At 37.8% G+C, this 22,100-nt stretch overlaps 1 protein-coding gene and 1 long non-coding RNA gene across 5 annotated transcripts in view; one reads left to right on the top strand and one right to left on the bottom strand.

Moving 5' to 3' along the window:
- Positions 1-22,100, bottom strand: part of igf1ra (insulin-like growth factor 1a receptor) — a 123,729-nt gene that overhangs the window by 37,083 nt on the left and 64,546 nt on the right. For all 3 annotated transcript variants that reach the window (XM_055173323.2, XM_055173321.2, XM_055173322.2), the window contains exon 3: positions 5-308. In XM_055173323.2, the coding sequence (XP_055029298.2) occupies positions 5-308 (304 nt within the window). The remainder of the gene's footprint in view (positions 1-4; positions 309-22,100) is intronic.
- LOC141349729 (uncharacterized) lies at positions 1,551-5,620 on the top strand. Of its 2 annotated transcripts, none has more exons than XR_012357719.1 (5): positions 1,551-1,798; positions 2,991-3,078; positions 3,152-3,443; positions 4,824-4,969; positions 5,090-5,620. It is a non-coding gene; the product is annotated as an uncharacterized lncRNA (long non-coding RNA). The 2 variants fall into 2 exon arrangements; XR_012357720.1 differs by having other exon boundaries at positions 4,828-4,969; positions 5,090-5,619.

Raw genomic sequence — 22,100 nt, 5'->3', positions numbered from 1 at the left:
ATACCTTTGAGTCTCATTTCGGGTAAATCCGGGTGGACAATCTGGCATACACTCTCCATTGTGGATGACGAAGTCCACCTCGTTGGGCAGGTGAACGTGGGCACACATGTCCATGGTTATGCAGTGCCAGCCTTCGAACTTGTAGGTGTCTGGTGGGCAGTGCTCAACACAACGGCCCTCGTGAAAGTAATGCTGGCAGGCGGCGCATGCCCTATCGTTGTCTGGTTTGGTGCAGCTTCCCAGGCACTGAGGATGACAGCACTCACCCGAATCTGTGCACGCCCTCTTCTCACATTTCTCTGGACACACTGGAGGAGGAAAACACAAATATGCTATAGGTTAGTGCTATTGATGCATGGCTAAGTATAATATAGAGGACAACAATCTCTGTAAGTCTATGTGTGTGTGTTTCAGAGAAAGAGGGAAGCCAGTTTTAGATTCAGTTAATTTTTAGGATAAAAAGTGTCTGAGGATGGCTAGGAGTCAGAGCATGGAGAGGACGGAAGCAGGCAGGGCTTGGCGCTGCCCTGTGCCAGCCTTGTTGGTAAACTGCAGTTCTGGACTCACTACAGATAAATATAATTACTGTTAGAGACTGTAAAGGGAATTTAGAGGCAAAGGAGGGGGTGCAGAGAACGAGTTGAAAAAGAAATGAAGCCAAAAAGTCTAGCTAGCAGATGGATTGAAGTATGAACTATTCGCTTGGGAAACATCTAGTCAGGCTGGCCTCAACGAAAAACCACGGCCCATCTGTGGTGGTGGGTTTTAAACTGGGCTGGGTGGGTCATGAGAAGCAGCAGCTATACAGCGGATATTAAGTGTGGTATAACAAAACAAGGATGTGCTGATGGATGTTCAGATGCATTGTACATGGCATAAACAATTTTGTAACTGTTCTTTGTCTACAGATCTTCCTTTCAAACAAAGCCTTTAGACTGCCGTTTTATACAAACAAATACTGTAGGTCCGCTCAGGGGCTTTCTGTAATCAGGGTTTGACAAACAATTCGGTTTCATTGCGGAAAGGTTCGTGACATCATGATGTACTGTAACCTGAATCGCTCCATATGCCTATTTGCAATAGAGATCGGCTCGTGTTAAAAGCGTGAGAAAGTACAACTTTTGTGCAGGGAAGAAAAAATAGGAGCGTGTTTTAAATTAGGCTTTCAGCAACAAGCCATGTTGAACGCACTCTGCGTTTGCTAAAGAGAGTCAAGGGATCCTTCCACATTGTTGGCAAATGTGGGATCAATAAGAATTCCAATGGAATCACTCGTTTTGAATGAGCAATGGAAAACAGGCCGAGTCATATGAGAGACAAAGGAGAGGAAAAACATAGAGGCTGCACTATGACACCAGGGTGTGAAATTAAAACCCACCACTATCCAAATGTTTGTCATTTTTGTACAGTGGTGGGTACCGGCCAACAGGGTGAATGACCTGTGAGATATTTGACAAAACTATGTAACTAACAGATATTTGTTTTTGTAGTTCAATTGAAACAGCACTGCGTTAGGTCATTGGTTTGAATCCAGGAAACACACAAAAATGTATACACAGCAAAACCACCAGTGTTGATTTTACAGAGTTCGCTACTCTAGAGTGGTCAGGTGTTAGTTGTAGTGTTCGTTTATAATTTATCATCACTCACAGTGTCAGAAACTTCCACAAGGGGGTGTTGCTTTCCAGTGTTCCAATAATAACGTTTGCGGGGAGTTAAGATTCACGCCACGCCCCTTCTTTCTGAAGCGGGAAAGTCAGTTACTCAGCATCGACCGACCTGGACTCACGTTACTGAGGTAAGTCAAATAAGTTAAATATGAAGGTGATAAATGTATAATAAACTGCAAATAATCCGTGTAGGTTTGTTAAATCGTGAATATTTTGGTGGGTGACCACAAGGAAATCTTTAAAATTGAACTGAACTGAATTTCAATTTGTAATTGGCTGACGTTGTTTAATCGGTTTAACGTTACCTCATGACGGTGCAGTTTTGTTTAAATAATGCAATGAGTTTAATTTTTGAGTGATTTTGGACAAATATGTAACGTTAACCAATTATTATTATTAAGGGACTAACGTTATTAAATGTGCTTTCTTAATTTTGTATTGAGGTAACGTTAACTTACACTACAATTTGTCTAACATAATTAATAAAATCTATAATTCTGTATGTGCTCGACGTATTTGCAAAACAACGCAAAAATAGCTAATTTTGTATTTGCGGGTACATTTAAACAGTTAAGTTAGTGCAGTTCTTTACGTTCAGGGTGGTGGTTTCAGATTATGGTGTGAGTCAAGCAATGTGGGCAGAGAAACATGATGCAATGCAGGTGTTTGTGATATTCAACCTTTATTAACCCTGTGAATGTCAGTTATTTCTGCTTGTTACACGCGGTGTGGTAACGTTAAATGGCTGCGTCATTCACTTCGTGAGAGAAAATGATTTGCTTGTTTTTTCGCCTAATGTAACTTGTCTTAAAATGTAGCATTTTAAATGTGTGCTGCTGCTTTCAGAGTTCACACACAAGTATGTCTGCACTTTGAAGGAGTAGGGCATAGGGACGGTGATTGGAATTCGCCCTAATAGTGACGGATAGCTGGAATTAGATTTGATTGGTTGAACCGCGTTCAAAGCTGTTCACGCGCGTCTGATCTACGTATGACGACGCATGACCACGCGCGATTTGAATGCACAACTTTACAGAAGGTAGAAAATTAAGAAATCGCACGTAAGCGCGTTAAGGTATTTTAAAGGTGGATTTATGGGAATACATTAAAAGAACACTCATCATCAATGTACTAAAACCTGTCCTGAATAGTTTTTGTTAACCAAGTCACTCACCTAAGCCACAGTTTTTTTATTGCAGATATTTTTGTTAAATTACTTTATAATAAGATGCAATAACTTTATGAAAAACATTTTCATATTTAATGTTATAGTACATTTTGTTTGATAATACAAAGTTTTTTATTCAATCACTATTTCAGGTTTGGAACATGCTGCTGAAGTTGGTTATCAGGGCTCCAGGAAATGTATCAAACTGCAGGATTGATTTATTTTTGCTCATTAGTGAAGGTGATTTTTTTTCACTGTTCATTTATTTGTTGCTTCCTTACATATATAAAATGCAATTTGTGTTTTGTCATAGGTGGTAAGCTAAACTGACTGTGGACTAATGTATGCATTGTTGATGACACTGAAATCGAGGAAGACATTCTGCAAGATGTGCTGCTTACAGCTAGAGGACAAAATTAAGGTACAGTGTGATGATTATCTTTGTTTTATAAAACTAATTTAGGTTTATTTTTCAGTTTTTGTGTGTTTGTCATGAATTTTTGTCACCAGATGCAACAAGCAGCTTCTGCCACTGTCATTTACCATCTGAACTTGACCAAAGTCGTTCCAAGAAATCTAAGACAACAGATGACTCCATGACCGAGGTAAAAGAGTACACATAGTATTTTCACTATGCATAATTAAATGTGTGTGAAGAAGTAACAAGCAAACATTTGTTGTGTTTTGGAAGATGGTCATTTGTGCCATTAAGCAGAATAGTGGAAGTCCTAGTCAACATTTTTGTTGCACATATTGGTAAATGCACTTCATTATTTTAATTTAATTTGTCAAAATACATGCTTTCATAAATGATGACTTTCAAAATCTTTATTCATTTGTCAAATTGAAATGTGTCTGTCATCTTATGTATTAGAGGTCGACCGATATGGCTTTTTCTCTGGCCGATGCCGATGTTTAGAAATCAGGGCAGCCGATGGCCGATATGTTTGGCTGATTTTCTACATGTACATAATAATCAAAATGTTCTCATCATTAGCAGATATTTTAAATGTAAAAATGTCACTATTTAAGTCAAAGTATTTAAAAAAATTATGACTGGTCTTTCTGAAGAGTTTTACAAGCTCCTCTGCACCATGCATTTATCAGACACAGATATTACCTGACACTCTGCTGTCATCATCTTTGATCAGTTTTTTTCCATGGCTTTTATTGCTTTGTAGGATAAAATCCTTATATGGTAGACCTGATAAATTATTTATTCATCATAAAGTTAACATAGTAAATGTCTATGTTTTTTAGTTGAGACTGTTATTTAGGGCAAATCTTTCTAAACACATTTACATTATCATTTCTGAGGCGCTATAAGTGACTGATTGTGCTGACAGTGACGTCTTGTCCCGCCATCGTTTACTAAAGTTGTTTGTGAACAAGGCACGGCTGCACACACACGGGAGCTATCTGCTTGCAGCAAGAGGCAGCGTCACGAGTTCTACAACAACGCTTAGGTGCCCGCAGATGCGCCTGTCTATTATTCGGCCTAATTTTGCAGCAAAATCGGCCAAAGCCGATTTTTAAAAATATGCCAAAAATCGGTCGACCTCTATTATGTATTGTACATAGGGCTGGGTATTGGCAAGGGCCTCCCGATACGATACGTATCACGATACAATGCGTTGCATGTTGTGATACATTGCAATACTTTTTCTTTTTTTTATCAAAAATGTAAAAAAATAGAACTGAACACCTGCAGCTCTTTTAAATTTTCTGCCATTTTCTCACTCCCTCTAACTTCTGAGACATTGGCCGTATATGGCAGACAACTGGACAGTGACAACTACAGCAGCGGCAGAGGAGGTCGTTTGACGCACACAGAAGAATTTGATTGGTTTTAAAATATCAATAGTAGCGATCGAAATATCGATACACTTTTGATACAGCCAACTATCACGATAGTTAGCTGTATCGATATTTTTGCACAGCCCTAATTGTACAGTATTGTGACATGTCTGTTTATGTTGTTTAAGGAAGACTCCTACAAGGGACCAGTGAGAGCATAGACTGTGATAGTGACATGGCAACACTGCCTTTACTGCTCCATCTCCTTCCACCATCACCTCAACGGAATCAGTGCATCAGATTTGCAGTGAGCAGGCTTGTGGTGTATCATAAGGTAAGTAGGAGAGCCTGCTTTCTAAATCTGTCTCTGTGGCTCTGTACTTCTAATGATTTTCTCAATGTTATGCAGATGTATAGGTCTAATATAATAACTGTTGTTCTTTATCTTTTATAGTCTTGTACCAGCCTTGAAGAACATCTTCAGCAACGAGTAGGATGACAACCGTACCTTACTGCGGTTAGCAGGATCTGCGGCCAGATTTGAGAACTTTGACGTGGCTTTTGATAAGAATCTCACCCCGTCAGTCAGAAGGCTCTTTTTTATTAGCATTTGACTTTGTTTTTAATGTATGATGATGGACTCCTTTACTTTAACTAATTTAATCAAACAACAGTTTACATGTTGGGAAAACTAGAGATTGAGAGCTGAGAGCAAACTTTTTTTAACTAGCTGTAACTAGTATCTCATTTACGGTTTCAGCATGCATTTTATCCTTGCCCAAATTTCTAATTAATATGTGCTGAAGAAAATTGTGATTACTTTTGTGATGTATTGTTTTACAGAATGTTTAGTGAAAGATTTGCTGTGATTTGCCCTAGATGTGTGTCAGACATGGATTTTAAAACACTTTTCCAGTTTTGTTTAAACTCCTTGGCAAAATTGAAAGGACTGTATACATACCCACTCTCTGAAAATTTTGAAAAAGTTCACAAGTGAAACTTTATTTTTTTATAAATATTTAATAATGTCAAATAAGTTTGTTAAATAAATTTGTGGTCAATAACTTTGCTTAATTTAATTCTTGTTGTCATTAATAATCAAAGATGTATGATGAAGTACTATTTTCAGTGTTAAAGTAACTCTCTATCAGTGTTTTAATATTGACTCTACTTAAGTGTAATTAACTCTAATGGGTGTTTTAAAGGCAGTGTTTGGAGTTAATTCTTTAACACTATCAGAGTAAAATGATCAACACCAAGGTGGAGTAAAATCTTTAACACTAGTTGGAGTGTTATTTTAACTCTGGGCAGTGAGAATTATATAAACACTGGTATAGTGTTGAAATCAACTCTCATAGAGTTAAATTAACACTGGTGGTTTTGCTGTGTATGCACTCTAAGTTGCTTTAAATAAAAATGTTTGCCATAAATGTAAATATAAACATTTATTATATTTCCAAAAATGAGACAATGATTGTAGCTGTAGGGAGCATGAACTATAGAAAAGTAGGGTTGTGATCGTCAGAAATATCGCCAATAGCAGGCTTTCATGACGATAGCTGGCGATGGTTATTATTATTATCATCACAGTTTCACATTAACATGCGCATTGCATGCTTTCATATTGAGAGGGTTTGTAGGCTTCACTTTGACTCAATGTGTGCATCTTGGACTCTTGCTCGGACCTGAATGCGCGCGGCATGGACTCTTTCTAGCACCTGAACTTGTAATACACATGATTCTGACTTTTTCTCGCACATGAGCTTGTAATACGCGCGGCTCTGACATTTCCTTGCACTAGACAAGGTGTTAGGAGCGCAGGATTTTAAAACCAGCGAGTGTGTTGTTCTCGCTCCCTAGCACGCAGGAAATTTTAGATCACCTGGGATTTAATGAAACGCTTGGTTTAATGGCATCTTGTTGCGGTCATGACAGTGTTGCCCTTGCTTCTTTTTTTGTCCACCAATCAGAGATGGGGACTCGAGTTTGAGACTCGGACTCGAGTGCGACTTAAGTCGCACACACAGTGACTTCAGACTCGACTTGAGACTCGACCCTCAAAGACTTCAGACTCGACTCGGACCGCGCGGCTCGTGAACAATGTTTATTTTTAGGAAACGTCTGATGAGCTCGCTGTCATACCCCTCCCTCCGTTACCTACAACCTGCCCACGACGTGTCACGTGACGCATCTGCTCCGCGCGCGCGGCCGCGAATCGAATGCACCGGCTGCTGCTGTCCCAGTCCCACTCATCTGAAGCTTTGGGTAGTGCTGTGACGGATCCGCGGTTCGGCTCGCATGCGATTCGCGGATTAATATGCAATTTAAATAGGGTAAGTTTATCATTAACTTGTTTCTAAGGCTTGCAATTATTTAAATGGTTAAACAATTTAACCGCAAAAAGGCGCTAAATTGAGCAGATTTCTGTACGCACATGCGGTTACAGTACGTGTGTCCGGTCCAGCTCCAGTCAGGTTCAGAGTTACGCTACTTTGTGTCATACTGTAGTCCATTAACATACATTTGCTGAATAGAGCAATGAAAAACAATGTAACGTTTTTATGTGAAGCGACTGCTGCATCTTCTTCCTGAAGGGCTCCACCGGTGTTTGAACACGCGTTTCAGTGCCCTCAGTAGTGCACATACAGAGAGAAGTGTTTTAAAAGTTAAGCCAACATAAATACTTTCTTTTCTTGACAGGGCACACACACACAAAATGATCTCACAGTATTCTTTTTCTAATAAAAACATTTTTGTTTATGTCTTAAGAAACCAGTCAGAAACCAATCTGGGCTTATTTTTTCTTAATAAAGAGACAGTAACCTCAATTAACCTACTTAAGTCTGTGTCATTTATGTTAATCAAACAACCCAAGACAAACAGAAAATCACGTCTATTGCTCAAAAATATAATAATAATATTTAATTTGTACAATAAAGACAGTGTTATTATCCATTTAATTTAATTTCTGTACCTAATGCTAATTTTAGACCTTACTTAATGTGCAACTTTGTTCTTTTTTATAAATGTTTATAATTTCTTTATTTGTTATTAGAGTTTTATTTGTTACAACGAGATTTGAGACTTGACTTGGACTCGAGCCCAGAGACTTCAGACTTGACTTGGACTCAAGCTCAAAGACTTCAGACTTGACTTGGACTCGAGCTCAAAGACTTCAGACTTGACTCGGACTCGAGCTCAGAGACTTGTGAACATCTCTGCCACCAATCAAGTGACTTTAAAAAAATTAGCAAATTAATAATTGAGTAAACTATTGCCCCGCCCCCCAATACTATCGTGTATCAGCGATCTCACAGGGTGAAGATAGGACAATCTCTAAATGGGGCATATCGCCCAAAACTAATAAAAAGTTCCATTTGATTTGATTAAATTTTATATATATAGCACTTTTTACAGTGTTGTATAGTTTTAAAGTTTTTTGCACAGTTTTGGCATTATTGCGAACTTGATTGTACTCACGAAAAAATCGTAATCTACAAAAACGTTTGTATTTTTTAAGACTAAAGCCCTGAGTATAACCTGTAAGCGAACGTACGCGCATGGTCGAACGCAGTCTACAAAGTATAGTTTATTTGGCTCGTACGTGTAAACAGACGTTCAACGCATACGCACTGCAACAAAATGTAATGCATCTCCTGGGCTACATACTACCTTTCCCCTGTACGCGCGATTGCGCATAGGTACATACAATGTACACAAGGTTTTAAAAATCTGGCGTTGCACGTACAGTACACATGCACTCTTCTGATGGTGAAAATTGCGCAACGCACACTGTATACGGACCCTCACATACACATAAAAAAGTGCCATACTTCGGTCTTTAAGTAGTCCATAAGGAGATCCACTTGAAGTGTGAATTCTAAGCAGACTTGGTTCTTTATTATTGTTTTTCTGGCCTAGTTAAATAGGTCTCCCCTTAAATAACCTTAAAAACTCCAGTCCAGGAATCACGAACTGTCAGGTCTATGAAAAGCATATCCAATTCAGTCCAGACACTGTTGATGGAACTGCTTGGGTGGGTTGTCGCCCGAGGTGGGACTAACTATACAGCCAGCGCCATCGGCTCAACATGAAGAGGCAACTAAGCCTCATAGCACAGCACTCCTGGTCGCTCAGCAACAGAGTCCTGGCTCTACGCCCGGCGGGCACAGGGGGCACAGCCAAAAACATCCACAGTACATGGGAATTTTTCTCTTATTTATGGGCTCATATCCTGTAGCGTGACATTAAGGGGGAAATATAAGCATCAAATATATTCACAAAATTTACATTTTTCACAATGTCAAGACAGTCTGAGATGCAATTCGGCATGTTCACAATAAAGGAAAATACATCACGGCCATCTCATGGCTGGCCTGGGTCCAGGTTCATGACAAAAGGATGAAGATGGAGCCCTGCTGGCAATGCATGACAAGGCGCACCTGATGCTAATTGTGCCCAAACTCCACCACTGCCATGAATACAGCATTGTGTTGCTTTCTTAAACTAGAGTCCTAAAGGTACAACAATGTGACTAGCCAGTAAGATGCACAACCCGACCACTCTCTCCATAGCAAGAACACCACGACCCCTTTCATCACAAGGCCACTTTCTATTTCTTGTTTGTATTTTAATTTAAACTCGAAGGCACGTCACTGCTAATTTCATCACCCTCAACATAGTCTGTTCGTCCGAACAATCTGCCTACAAATGTGTTTTTACACACTCCCTGTTCTCTATGTTGGAGCAAACATCAGCAGGGACTTAATTGGACTTTTCCTACTCCTGCCAGTTCAAATGCTTAGCATTCTTCTGCACATTCTGCCACATCATAAGCCACTGCTGAAGAAACTACCATAACATTCTTGAGTTTAATTCTTAGGTTTAGTAAAAAAACAACAATGAACTGTGAATATCTTTTAAAGTAGCCATAAGGCATATGCAGACCTTAAAAAAATGCCTTTACTCCATCCACTCATCTTTCCCCAGATTACCCATTATGCTGCTCACCCTAAATTATGACCGCAGCATTAGATATATTCTATCATACAGTAGTACATACTTGTAAATGAGAACGGCACTTCCTTAAATAGTCACATGGCCCTTTTATAGCTTATTAATAGCAGCACACTTTCTTCCTGTAATTCCAGCCTCTCTTAAACTCTTTAAATATCTTTCCCTCTACTAACTAGTTGAGAATTGAATTACTTTCAAGCTCTAAGGGTTAAAACTAAACAAAATATTCCTAGTTGCAGTGCACTCCTTTTACATTTGCAGCTGTAGTGAGTGGGGAAAGGAATCAGGAAGTTATTCATTTCTTGGAATGCTACCAAAAGGGGGCACCCACGGCAAAGTCACACTACAGCACTCCACACATCAATTCCGAAGATTCCTTAATGATAAAATATTCCAGACATGCATTTCTTCCAATGGAAAGGAATACAGTCAGGGCTGAGAAAGGATTAATGACTAAAAGAGGAGAAAAACAAAAAGACAATTTGCAATATGCTTTTACTATGGTGACCAAACAGACAGTATCAAGTGGTCTTATTTATAGTCGGTGGGTGAGCTGCATCTATTTTCACGTGGCTGGGCTCTATACAGTCAGCTATGCAAAGCATGGTGGGTATCCACTACTTCACAAGAAGGCCATAGTACCCAACAAGGAAGTTCACTGTGAAGTTCAACAGACAGGTTCAGATGCTTATAATATGTGACACCGTCTATGAAAACCCTACTGTAGTCATTTTTGTGATTTATTGAAATCATAATGTAAAGAACAACATACAGTAAAAACGTAACCTTGATATGTTTAATATATTGACTAAGTAGGGTTCACTAAAAAAAATGATTCATTCAATTTACTAAATTTTTTAAAGGGGCCACAGCACAAGACTTTTTTAAGATGTCAAATAAATCTTTGGTGTCCCCAGAGCACATATGTGAAGTTTTAGCTCCAAATACCATATAAATAATTTATTATAGCATGTTAAAATTGCCACTTTGTAGGTGTGCAAAAATGTGCCGTTTTGGGTGTGTCCTTTAAAATGCAAATGAGCTGAAATTCAAACACTGATCACAATGATGGTGGTTTGTTGGCATTAAAACTCAATTGTGCTTTCTCTGCACTAAATGGCAGTGCTGTGGTTGGATAATGCAGATTAAGGGGTGGTATTATTATAATAAGAGCTCCTTCTGACATCATAAGGAGAGCCAAATTTCAACAACCTATTTTTTCATGTGCTTGTAGAGAATGGTTTACCAAAACTAAGTTACTGGGTTGATATTTTTCACATTTTCTAGGTTGATAGAAGCACTCGGGACCCAATCAGGGACGTCGTTAGGCCTATTTTAGGGGGGCTGAAGCTACCCCAAAATGTTCCTAAGCCCCCCTAAATGATTATAAGAACAGTAAAATTTGATTTATCAAAAACCGTTTCCTCATTAATATTTAGACTCAACAAATGTTATATATCCAGCTACAAAAAAACATCTGACAAGTCGGACAGAATACGCTAGATAAATGTCGAACGTCAAGTGACCAAACCGGAAAACGGCGATCGCTTCCGGTTGCCTGTATTACGTGATGGGTCGTTCGCGAACGAGCGGCTCTAAGAGCTGATTCTTTGTAGTGAACTAGCAGAGCCGAATCTTCAGACGAAGGCAGGGGAGCCGGCTCTTCTAAGGGAGCCGAGCTAGAAGAGCGGAATCTATGAAAAGAGCCGGACTGCCATCACTAAAATGTAGAGCCAGCGCTTGAGCCGAAAGAGCCGAATCAATGGAAAGAGCCGGACTGCCCATCACTAATACACACGCTAGTACGCACGCTAATGATGAAATAAAGATTGGTAAGTGTCGTGATACGGAGGAGTGAAATTGTAAGTTGTTTTTAATTACCTGCTGGCTGCTTACCTTTAGCTACGTTTTCTTGAGGTAAAGGAATGGGAATATTTTGGTTTGCTATGTCATGAAAAACTTTAGTCTTGCACAAGCAAAATACAAGAAATTGTTAACTTAGCAATCTAATCACAACTCTTTATTCTTTGCCAACAATATCCTAATAGTAATGGTCTATAGGTCTAAGGATTGTTTTTCTTTTCTTTTCTTGAATTTCTTATAACAATAAGCATTTGTTGGCAGGTCTAGGCACTATGCATAGCATACCAGTGTTTCCCATACATTGATTTATTTGTGGTGGCCCACCACAGAATCAACACTGGCCCCCACAAATAGAATTTTCATGATTCCCATTTACATTTTTATTTCACTATTTAAAACAGCTTAATTCGCCTTAAATATAATTTGATATATAATACAGATCAAATACAGATACAGATCAAAGAGTAGAAGTGAAACATATTTCAGGTGCCAACACTAGATCAAACGCAAACACGGCATGATGACGTCACATATATGCTAATTAGCGGGTGACATCTTCACCACCACAGTATCTCAAAATCCTGTGGGAAACACTGCATACACTACATTTTTTTCATTATATTTAATATGCTAGCTATATTCTAACTAGGCCTGAAACTATTTTAATCATATAATGTGATAAATTAAATATTAAATACGTAGATGTTACCTAAAAGTAGGCTAAAGATGAGTAAATGCCCACACTCTCCACAGATACACATGTGAAACAAAAATGAAAGCAGTCATACAGTACATATTATACAGTAATCATTACTCCAAATCTTTTATTCCTTCCGCCATCAGGTTATTGTATTTATACAGTATAGCCACTTTAAAAAGGATCCATATCAATAGCTTACCTGGTAAAATACTGCCTTTTTGTTGTTGATTTATATTATACATTGTATTCATTTGGCAGAATAAATCATCTTTAATTGAGAAATGCTCAAACCTGTGTGTTGTCAAATATCACTATGACTTTAAAACTCTAGTTCTTGGGTTAAACTGTATGCAAGTCAAACAAAATTGCACTCTGATTGAACCTATCCACCATAGCATTCTGTGTGTGGACAACTTAATATAGAAATTAGATATAGTATGCTATTACTTTATCATACAGTTACAAAAGCATACAGATAGCATTTAAGTCATTGCTTATAGAATAACTAATCAGGAGCAAAGTCTGGCCTAAATTCCCCCATGCAGCTTTGATGTGTCTAAAAGCTAACATTACAGTAACTTTTATTTAACAGAGTAGAAATGGAAGAGGAGGATATGTCTGTCATGTTTTACTTGTTAACATCTTGGTTTCTTGACTGGTTGTTGACATAATTGTAGCTCAGATGTGAGTGCAAAAATTTTGCAAACACAAGTTACAAATACTCTGTGGGCTGAGCCCCCCCTGTCTTCCAATCCTAGAGGCTGTTTACACTTGGCATTAACGTGTGTTTTCGTTGATCGGATCACAAGTGCCCGACGTTAATGCCAGGTGGAAATGGTGTTCAAAACGTTTTGAGCTCGTCCACCTTCGACCACTTTCAACCACATCCAGAGGTGGTCGAAACCACTTTCGATCGGATCGCTTTGGAGTTGCGGAACGCACATGTGGTTGAATGCGTTCGAACAGCCACACGCGACCGCCTTCTCTCCCGCCCATTTATCTAATCTGAGGTATTAAACACAAGTTTTACGTCTTTTTGTACTTCTGGCGTGAACATTCGGTGAACAGCGCTATTTTTAGCCTTTCATTGATAAAACTAAGCGGCTGATCTCCGTAGTTTCGTTTTGAAAGCGTGTGAAAGTAGCGCGATCCTTTTTAATCAATTGCGCTGAAAATTCAAAGAAAGCTCTTACATACTCATGTACAAAACACTGTGCAGCATGTTTACTTGCTAAACAAGCAGTGCCCTATGACATAATATTAGTTTGCGTCCATATAAACTCATCATTACTCTTGCTCGGGTTTGAATGACAGCAGAGAGACTCGCCCACCGTCTCACAGACCACCCCCTCATAGTATTCAGCACAGAAGCGGTCGAAGGTGGACAAAAGAGACGGATTTAAATACCAGGTGTAAACGTAATGTGTCTCTCTCGTCCACTTGTGATCCGATCGATGAAAACACATCTTAATAACAAGTGTAAACAGCCCCCTAGTGACGTCCCTGGACCCAATCATAGCACTTAAACATGGAAAAAGTCAGATTTTCATGCCATGGCCCCTTTAAGGTGAGTGGTTGCAATACATTTATTTAAGATATATTTAAACAAAATAAATTAGAAATACAAAACAAAACAAAACTTTTTTTAAATGTAGCTTAAATACATCTATTGCAACCACTTACCTTAAAAATTTGAGTAAATTGAATGAATAATTTTTTTCATTGTTGTGTCAATGATTTAAATCAAACTTTGATGCTCCTAATCTCATAATTAGACTATGAGACTTGAACCTGTATTTTATATGCCTTGTGCATGCAAAAAAAAAAAATGCTTGATAGCAGGCCAATCTCAACATAACACTGACTGTGACGTTACAGTCATTATGTACACCCCAACATTAAATTACACATTAAAAACAAAATTGTTACAATGCAAAAAACAAAGTTGTAACTGCTGAGTTAGCGCTATACGCTAGAAAATGCTATATGCTAATGTATAGGCTGATGTTCCACTATTAACATTGCAGTTACGTTTTTCAGGTCCATACTTAAAGCGCACCTATTTTATTGCTTAAAAAAGTTATGTTGTGTATTTTGCATAATAATGTTATCGCGTGGTTTATGGTAAAAAAATATATATATTGTTCCACATACCGTACATTTTTGTAGCTCCAGATTTCACTGTCTTTCTGAAATGCACTGATTTTGTACAAAACTCGTTTATTTGAAAAACGCTGTGTCCCTTATTGGCCATCAAATCTATACATTGTGATTGGCCTGAATACCTCTAACATCAGCAGGATATGTGACGCTCCTTTCCATGTTTGAAAGATTCGGTCACAATGCAATGCTAACAGGAGTTAACTTACAGGCTGAGTCAAAGCGGGAGAAATTATGATAATGTCGGTCTTTACTACATCACCAATCCCAAGAAGTAAACTGATGCCTACAATCCATGTGTTTGTTGTAGTCCAAGAAAAGAGATTTACGTTGGAAACGATATCTCGCGTCATTGTTTACTTTGTGGTTTGTACCTTTTGCATATCGTTAACATACTAATACACACTTACACACCAAAGGAAATGTAAAAACGTGAATAGGACAATAGGTGCCCTTTAAAAAAAAAAAACTTGCCACTTAGAAACCTCAATTTCCAATCTCCAAATAATTATATATAATTATTCTTAAAAATCTGTATCTTCATCTGATACAGGCTCAAATACAAGACCTTTTTACACACACACAGAGCTACTGAAATGAGCCGCTCTGAGAAACAGCCAATCAGAGCAGAGATTATTATTCATTACCCTTTTAAATAAGGTAATAATAGAGCATTTCATTCTGGGGAAAAACGCAGGTTTGTAAATGGACATTTAAAACTGTATCTGGGTTATATTTGCTCTTAATAAAGTCACATACCTTCTATGTAGGTATCAGAGAACAATGTAACGTATTGTATCAATGCATTCTTTGGCACCTTTAAACTAACTACTGTAAATATAAAGGTTCCTGACTTAATGTAACTGCATTAATAATGTTGGTTGTGTGATTCAGTATATTTTTGATGTCCATGTGCATGCAAGAACCAAACAGCCACATGCATGGTGTGACAACCCTGATAAGACTATCCCTGCCTTCTCCTTTAAGCATTCATGAGGGAGATGACTGCTTGCTGACCTCTCTGACCATCAGCCCTGCAGAAAACACACACACAAACATGTACACACTGACTGCACTGAGCTAAACAGCCAACTCTGTGCCAAGCTGTCCTAAGATATTGCACAGACACCGTCAGTGCTGCAGTCCAAACCACCACAATAAAATCAACATCACACTTGTGTCCTCCTTAGAACTTGGATGACAAATGGGCTTGTTTTATATAAAAAAATTAAATGCAATATTTGCAGGATTTATGCGGTGAATAAATATTGACTTAAAACGGCGTTATTATTCTCACATGAACCCACTGACACACTTGGATGCCACTGCATCTTAAAGCTTTATCTCAGTTGGCTATGTGAAGAATAACTCGAATGTTTAAAACAGGGAGTAGAAAGTTAATCCTCCTGGGCTTTGCTCCAACAACAAAGACACATTTTGGGACGCCGTTCAGAAAATAAAACACATTGGGCATGGCACCTAGATGTGCTCAAGATATTTTGTTTGAAAATTATATGCCTCAAAGATTGCTTTATTGGTGCAGACAGAGTTTGTTTTGTTTTAACAAAGTGATTTTATTAATGCACGATGTGCTGTTTGGCTATGGTGCTTTAGTTGTGAACCTCGAAGCTGAAAAAAACATCCTGCCTAGCGAGCGCGATCATGCATCACACTTTATTAGCAAATGCGCGCGTAAGGATGAAAAGGTTAACCCATGATGATTTATATAACATTCGTCCACTTTATCACACCACAGCGGAGAAAAACTCGATCTCATCATTTTGACAGATACGCACAAGGCCACTTGTGTTGCTGGAGCTCCGCATGCGCGTGCCGCACACAGACGGCCGAGAGATGTTTGTAATGATCTAGGATAATGTGACCTAGCGAGAGGCCCCGTTGTGGGCTGCATACCGCCTCTATGACGCAAATCAAATCTTCCAAGAGCGAGCACACTACGACACAGACAGATGCTTGTACTGAAGGGAACGCGTCTGCGAGCACGCCCGTTTCACATCTCTCAATGAAGAAGACACCGCATGGCTTTCTGCATTATTATCAGCAATTCAATAATCATTCAGACTGCAGTCACAGATGTTGTGGAATGGAGGACTAAGATATGTCAATGTTATTTAGAAAAGCATAACACTGATTTAATAGGCAACGACAAAACATACAAAAATTTTAAATATGAATTAATATTTGTTTCTTTAAATAATTATTTAAATTACACAATCGCTAAGATACATCATTCAGTGTGTAGCCTACAGTAACAGACGTGAAACTTATGCCTGTGTTACCTCCGACCGTCATCATACTGTATGATCGGAAAGCACGTGACCCTTAAAAAAACGTTTGCAAAGAAAACAAAGAGATAAAGTAAATAAAATACACCAATTATTGATCCACTAAATTAATATAGCCTATACGGTTCAATTCACCATTATCTTTCAAATGTATAAACAAATTTTAGTGATTTTTCTGTTTAAATAAACAAAATGTTTGAAACAAGAACACCAACAGTTATGATTAAAAGCAATCATTAATGAGATTAAAACCATCGCACTATGCGTAAATGTACGGCGCAGTGATAGTAAGTCCTAAAGGAAGTGAGCCCAATTGGAGGGTTTTTGGTTTCAAGATGACTGAAGGAGAAAAGTGGTAAACAAGTCCTCGTTGGTATGGGGAGTTGGAGGGCGGGGCTGTAACCATAGCAATTACATATGCGCATATTCCAGCCACTGGCCAGACTGCACGCGCTTGTTTGATGAAATACTGTCAAAAACACTGAACAGTCAGCCACTACAAATATCCTCATATTATACTATATATTTAAAATATTTTTTTGAATTACTAACATTTAGAAAGCAGGCAAATATTCTTTTACTTTTTATATTTTTAGATATCTCGCTAAAAATTGATGCTTTGGTTTGTACTTCGACGTACTTGCTTAAATAAAGTATTGTAAGTTCAAGAAAAGCTTCTGTTTAGGTACTTTATTAACAATTTAATATAAAAAAATACCAGGAAGATCAGTACAATATGGTGTTATAGTACCATATCTATCATAAACAATGAGATATTTAAATGTCCTTTTAGCAAAATTGCATTTTGCACATTACAAATACATACACTGCAAAAAATGATTTTCATTAAAAATTCAAAAAATTCTTAGGTTAAGATGCTTTTTTATGATGAGCAGAACGACCCAAGAAAATAAGTCTAGTTTTTAGACCAAAAATATCAAATTTAAGTGATTTTGTGCATAAAACAAACTAAAAAAATCTTAAACATTTTTCTTAAACACTAAATTCAAGAAAAATGTGCTTACCCCATTGGCAGACTTATTTTCCTCGGTTGTTTTGCTCATCAAGAAGAAGCATCTTAATTTAAGAATTTTTAGATATTTTTACTGAAAACAAGACAAAAATACTAAGAATAATTTTTCTTGAAAATCATTTTTTGCAATGTAGGGATGGGACGATTACCGGTTTCACTATTAGCCATGATAAAATGTCCTGACGGTATTATCATTTAAAATGTAATTATCGTTACAACCCTGTTTGATTACCGTGATTTTGGTAAATCCTGTCCAGCCAGAATCAGTTTGACGCAGGCGCGGAGAAGCAACATAGTTTTTTGCACAAGGCGGCATTTAAGGGATAATGTATTGTATTCATTCATGGTAGACTTATTAGACAGATTTTTTTTACCACAGAAATAATTTCAGGGACATAAAATATTAAATAGTGATTTTCAAAAATCAAGAAATTTTTTCATCTCATTTTAACAAAACCATTGATAATATTGATAACCGTGATAACTTTGATCACTATAATTATGATATGAAATTTTCATACCGTCCTATCCCTACACTGTAAAAAAAATTGCTGTAATTTTGCAGCTGGTTGCCAGTAACTTACTGTAGAAGATAAAGTCTAAAAATGTTTCATGTTCATTTAACTTTGAACAAAATGTTGCCAGTAAATAACATAAATGTAAAATCTACAGTAAGTTACTGGCAGCTAGTTGCCAGTAATACCCAGTAATACTGTAATTTCTACAGAATTTTTTTACAGTGTAAATCTACAGTATGGCCAATACATCTGTACAACATGACTATATATACACAAGTATGGACGTGTACCCATCAACGCGTACGTGAGCATGTGCACTTAACAACTCTCAGGTTACTATAGACCCGATGCTCTGAGGGGCTTGTTAGTCTTATTCTTTACAGCCACAGGACCCTTAGTGGACCTGCGGTTGGACCCCTGGTTCCATTAAGCCACATCCTTATCCGGAAACACAATCCCACTTGGGAGCCCAGGGCAGATCATTCAAGACACCCTGAATAACCACAACATTACACATGAAGAGGTGAACGTTTCCTCCACTTAAAGCCGCATGCCTGATGATCTAGGCGGTGATGACTGGTAGATCCACACCTGCTGTCTGCTTTTACCATTGCTTCTTCATCATGTACTTAAAATCTTAGGGAGTATTCGTTACCAGCGTTACCTATGGCTTGCTCAGTGGGGGATTTTTAATGTGTTATTTGCTTTGGAACTAGATGTTTTTTGAAAAGCACTGAACATATAAATTGAATTGTTATGGTCTGCCTGAGAAAGAACAGAGAGAACTGTATGGATATAGACTACTTTATAAAATTCAATGCAGATTGGTAAATAACCATATATGAATCTTTAATTCAGTACACAGTGTGAAGATTTTAAACGTAGCTGCCTGTCACTAATGACAATGCAAACTTTCCACCATAAGTGTCTGACAGTGTGATGGATTTCAGTAGTAAAAAAATCACAAATATTAATACCAATCTGAAAATTTCATTTGAAAAACTGGATTAAACCTGATGATCCCATTATACCAACATGATCTGTGAATGTTCCAACTCATGAGCATCGCGTGCGTCAATGATAGCAAGGACATTCAACCTTTTGTACAACAGAGTTAACTTGGTCAATGTCACAAATTTAGTTACAGTACATTTTATTAACGACCTAGAAATCAAGGTAAACTATGATGATGTTGTCAGATTTTCAGTACTTTTATTTTCAAAAGTTTCATTGCTTTCATAAAGAACCTGCATTTTAGTGAACAAGTGAGTCATTTAAGCTGATTCATATAGGAATTGACTTGCTGAGCAATTCAGTCTATGATTCAGACTGATATCACCTGTATCTGGCTCGAATTTCACAGTCTGTGCTTGTTTTATTCTTTGCGGTGGCTTTTTTGATTCAGCACTTTTCCTGGTGTCTGAAACTGGTATGTTGAGTAAAATATTCAAATCTTTGTACAGTCTATGTATATATATAAACATGCAGTGCCAGTATATGCTCCCACAAACCAGGCAGTTCTCGAAAATCAAAACGACACAGGCCACGGTCCGATTCAGAAAGCGAGGGAGGCGGGAGGTTATATTTTGGTTTTCCACTGCTTTCGAGGTGTTTCCTCTCAGTAGAAGAGTTTGCTAAAAATACTTCACTTCCCAGATCTGCTTCATTAAATGCACTGTGTTTCCTGGCAGCCCCGAGGTTGCTCGCTCCCTGGCTGAAGGGGGTTTATATATACCCCAGTCCTGTCTGGGAGCCACAGACTCAATTCACAAATCCACACACCTGCTTCGGTCCACATTTATCATTTACAGTATATATATCGTAAAATACCTGCTACGGTTCCATGCAAATCTGGACAACCAACAAAATGCATTGTAACATGCACACATTACTACACACACACAATCTCATGTGCACAGTCCCAGCAAGAGTCTTGTTTCCTATTAGACTAAATTGGAAGTCTGTCAGGCCCTATTTTTGTGGACAGTCATCATGAGCGTTGTGGAACAACTTCAGTACCACCAGCATGGTAGAAACACATCAAATTCAATACACACACTTTTTCTAGCATAACATCTGGAGTCAAAGCCAAACATCTACATTTTACATTTACTTGAAGGAGACAGTTATCCAAGTATCAAGGCATAAAAATTTAGCCTGACTTTTTTAAAATAGAGGATGGAATCAAAGCACTAGATAAACCAACGTGACAGCTTTACAATCAAAAACTGACAAGGTCATTCATGACCCGCTAATCTGACACAGGGCGGATAGCAACTCTCCAAATGTGCATGGCACATGGTCAGCATGCGCATATGGCATTTTCATTGCCTAATTAATAAAAGCATTAGATGCACACATCCCATGAATTAGAAATATAAAAATATAAAATCAAAATTGAAATATGAATAGAAATATAAAATTAATGGAATTTTTATTTTATTTTTCTATTTTAGATATCTTGACATTCTGTTTCTATCAGCATAATATTGGCATTAACTGATTTTTATTAAATTAACTTTTCTTATTACGTGTTCGTAATTTTGACACCATGTACAGCGTGTGTCACCCAGTTATTGAAGGGGGGAAAAAATCAAAGAAAGCATTAAGTGTTATGAATATAACAAATATTTGTCATGAATTTTTGCTTTCGTTCATTTTAAGGGTTATTGAACATTTTAAATATTTCTTATTTTTACTGTTATTTTTATGTACTTTTTTCTCTTTGTAGATCTTTTTTTATGTAAAGCACTTTGAATTACCTTTGTGTATGTGTTAAAGGCGGGGTGCATGATCTCAGAAAGGCAATGTTGACATTTGAAATCACCTAAACAAACACATCCCTATCCCAGTAGAATCTGGACCTTCTTTTGATAGACCCGCCCCACACATACGCAACCAAAGCAACGATGACGGTTAGTAGACACACCCCTTACTGCTGATTGGCTACAAGTGTGTTTTGGTACTCGGCCCGACTCCCTTTTCCAAAGGGAAATTGGGGTAGGGGCGTGTTTGTTTAGGTGATTTAAAATGTCAACACTAGCTTTCAGAGATCATGCAACCCGCCTTTAACACATACACAAAGGTAATTCAAAGTGTTTTACATAGAAATTGTTCAATAATCCTTAAAATTAACAAAAGTAAAAAATCATGCACCAATGTGCTATATAAAAACACTTGCCTTACCTTGACCAAAAAATAGATAGAAAAAACAATTTATATGTATTAGGAATAAAAAATATTTATTTATACTGTATATATTTAGACATATAAATGTGCAGGGTTACAAAAATTGCAATTATTATAAAATAAAAAATAATATTTAGTTAACCTTATTAAATTGACAACAAGATGATAAGCACATCTTAACCGACCATTTGTTCAGTTTCAATTATTTATAGGATAAGCATTCTAGTATTGCAAAAACATGGAATATGACACAGAAAAATCATGAGGGAGACATATATTAATATTAAGAGACCCCAGATGTTTGTTTCAGGTGAATCTTAAGATGGATTTGTCAAGGGCAAAGCATAATCCACTCACTAAACCTTCAGCAGTGCTTCCCTTTTTCTATTTAGTAAAAACTTGCTGACAGGGCCCGGGCTGCTGCATTACTCCCTGATTTTCCTCGACACTGTCTTGCCTTGTCTAGTTTCGGGTCGTCTCATAGGGTGTCTGTCTGCTACTGGTCTGGCTAGCATCCCTAACTTGAAGAGGGAGACTGGTGGCTACTTATCATTCAGCATCTGGCACTACACACATATACAGACTCCTCTGCTCCCTTCCTCTATTTATTTTGGGAGAGGAGCAGAGAGCTTGCGTGTGTGGCCCTTTTTTGTTCTCCGAGAGGGACAAGACCTGCGGTA

The sequence above is a fragment of the Misgurnus anguillicaudatus genome, chromosome 15, assembly GCF_027580225.2.
Source record: "Misgurnus anguillicaudatus chromosome 15, ASM2758022v2, whole genome shotgun sequence".
In the NCBI taxonomy this organism is placed as follows: Eukaryota; Metazoa; Chordata; class Actinopteri; order Cypriniformes; family Cobitidae; genus Misgurnus; species Misgurnus anguillicaudatus.
This window is presented reverse-complemented; position numbering and strand designations above follow the sequence as displayed.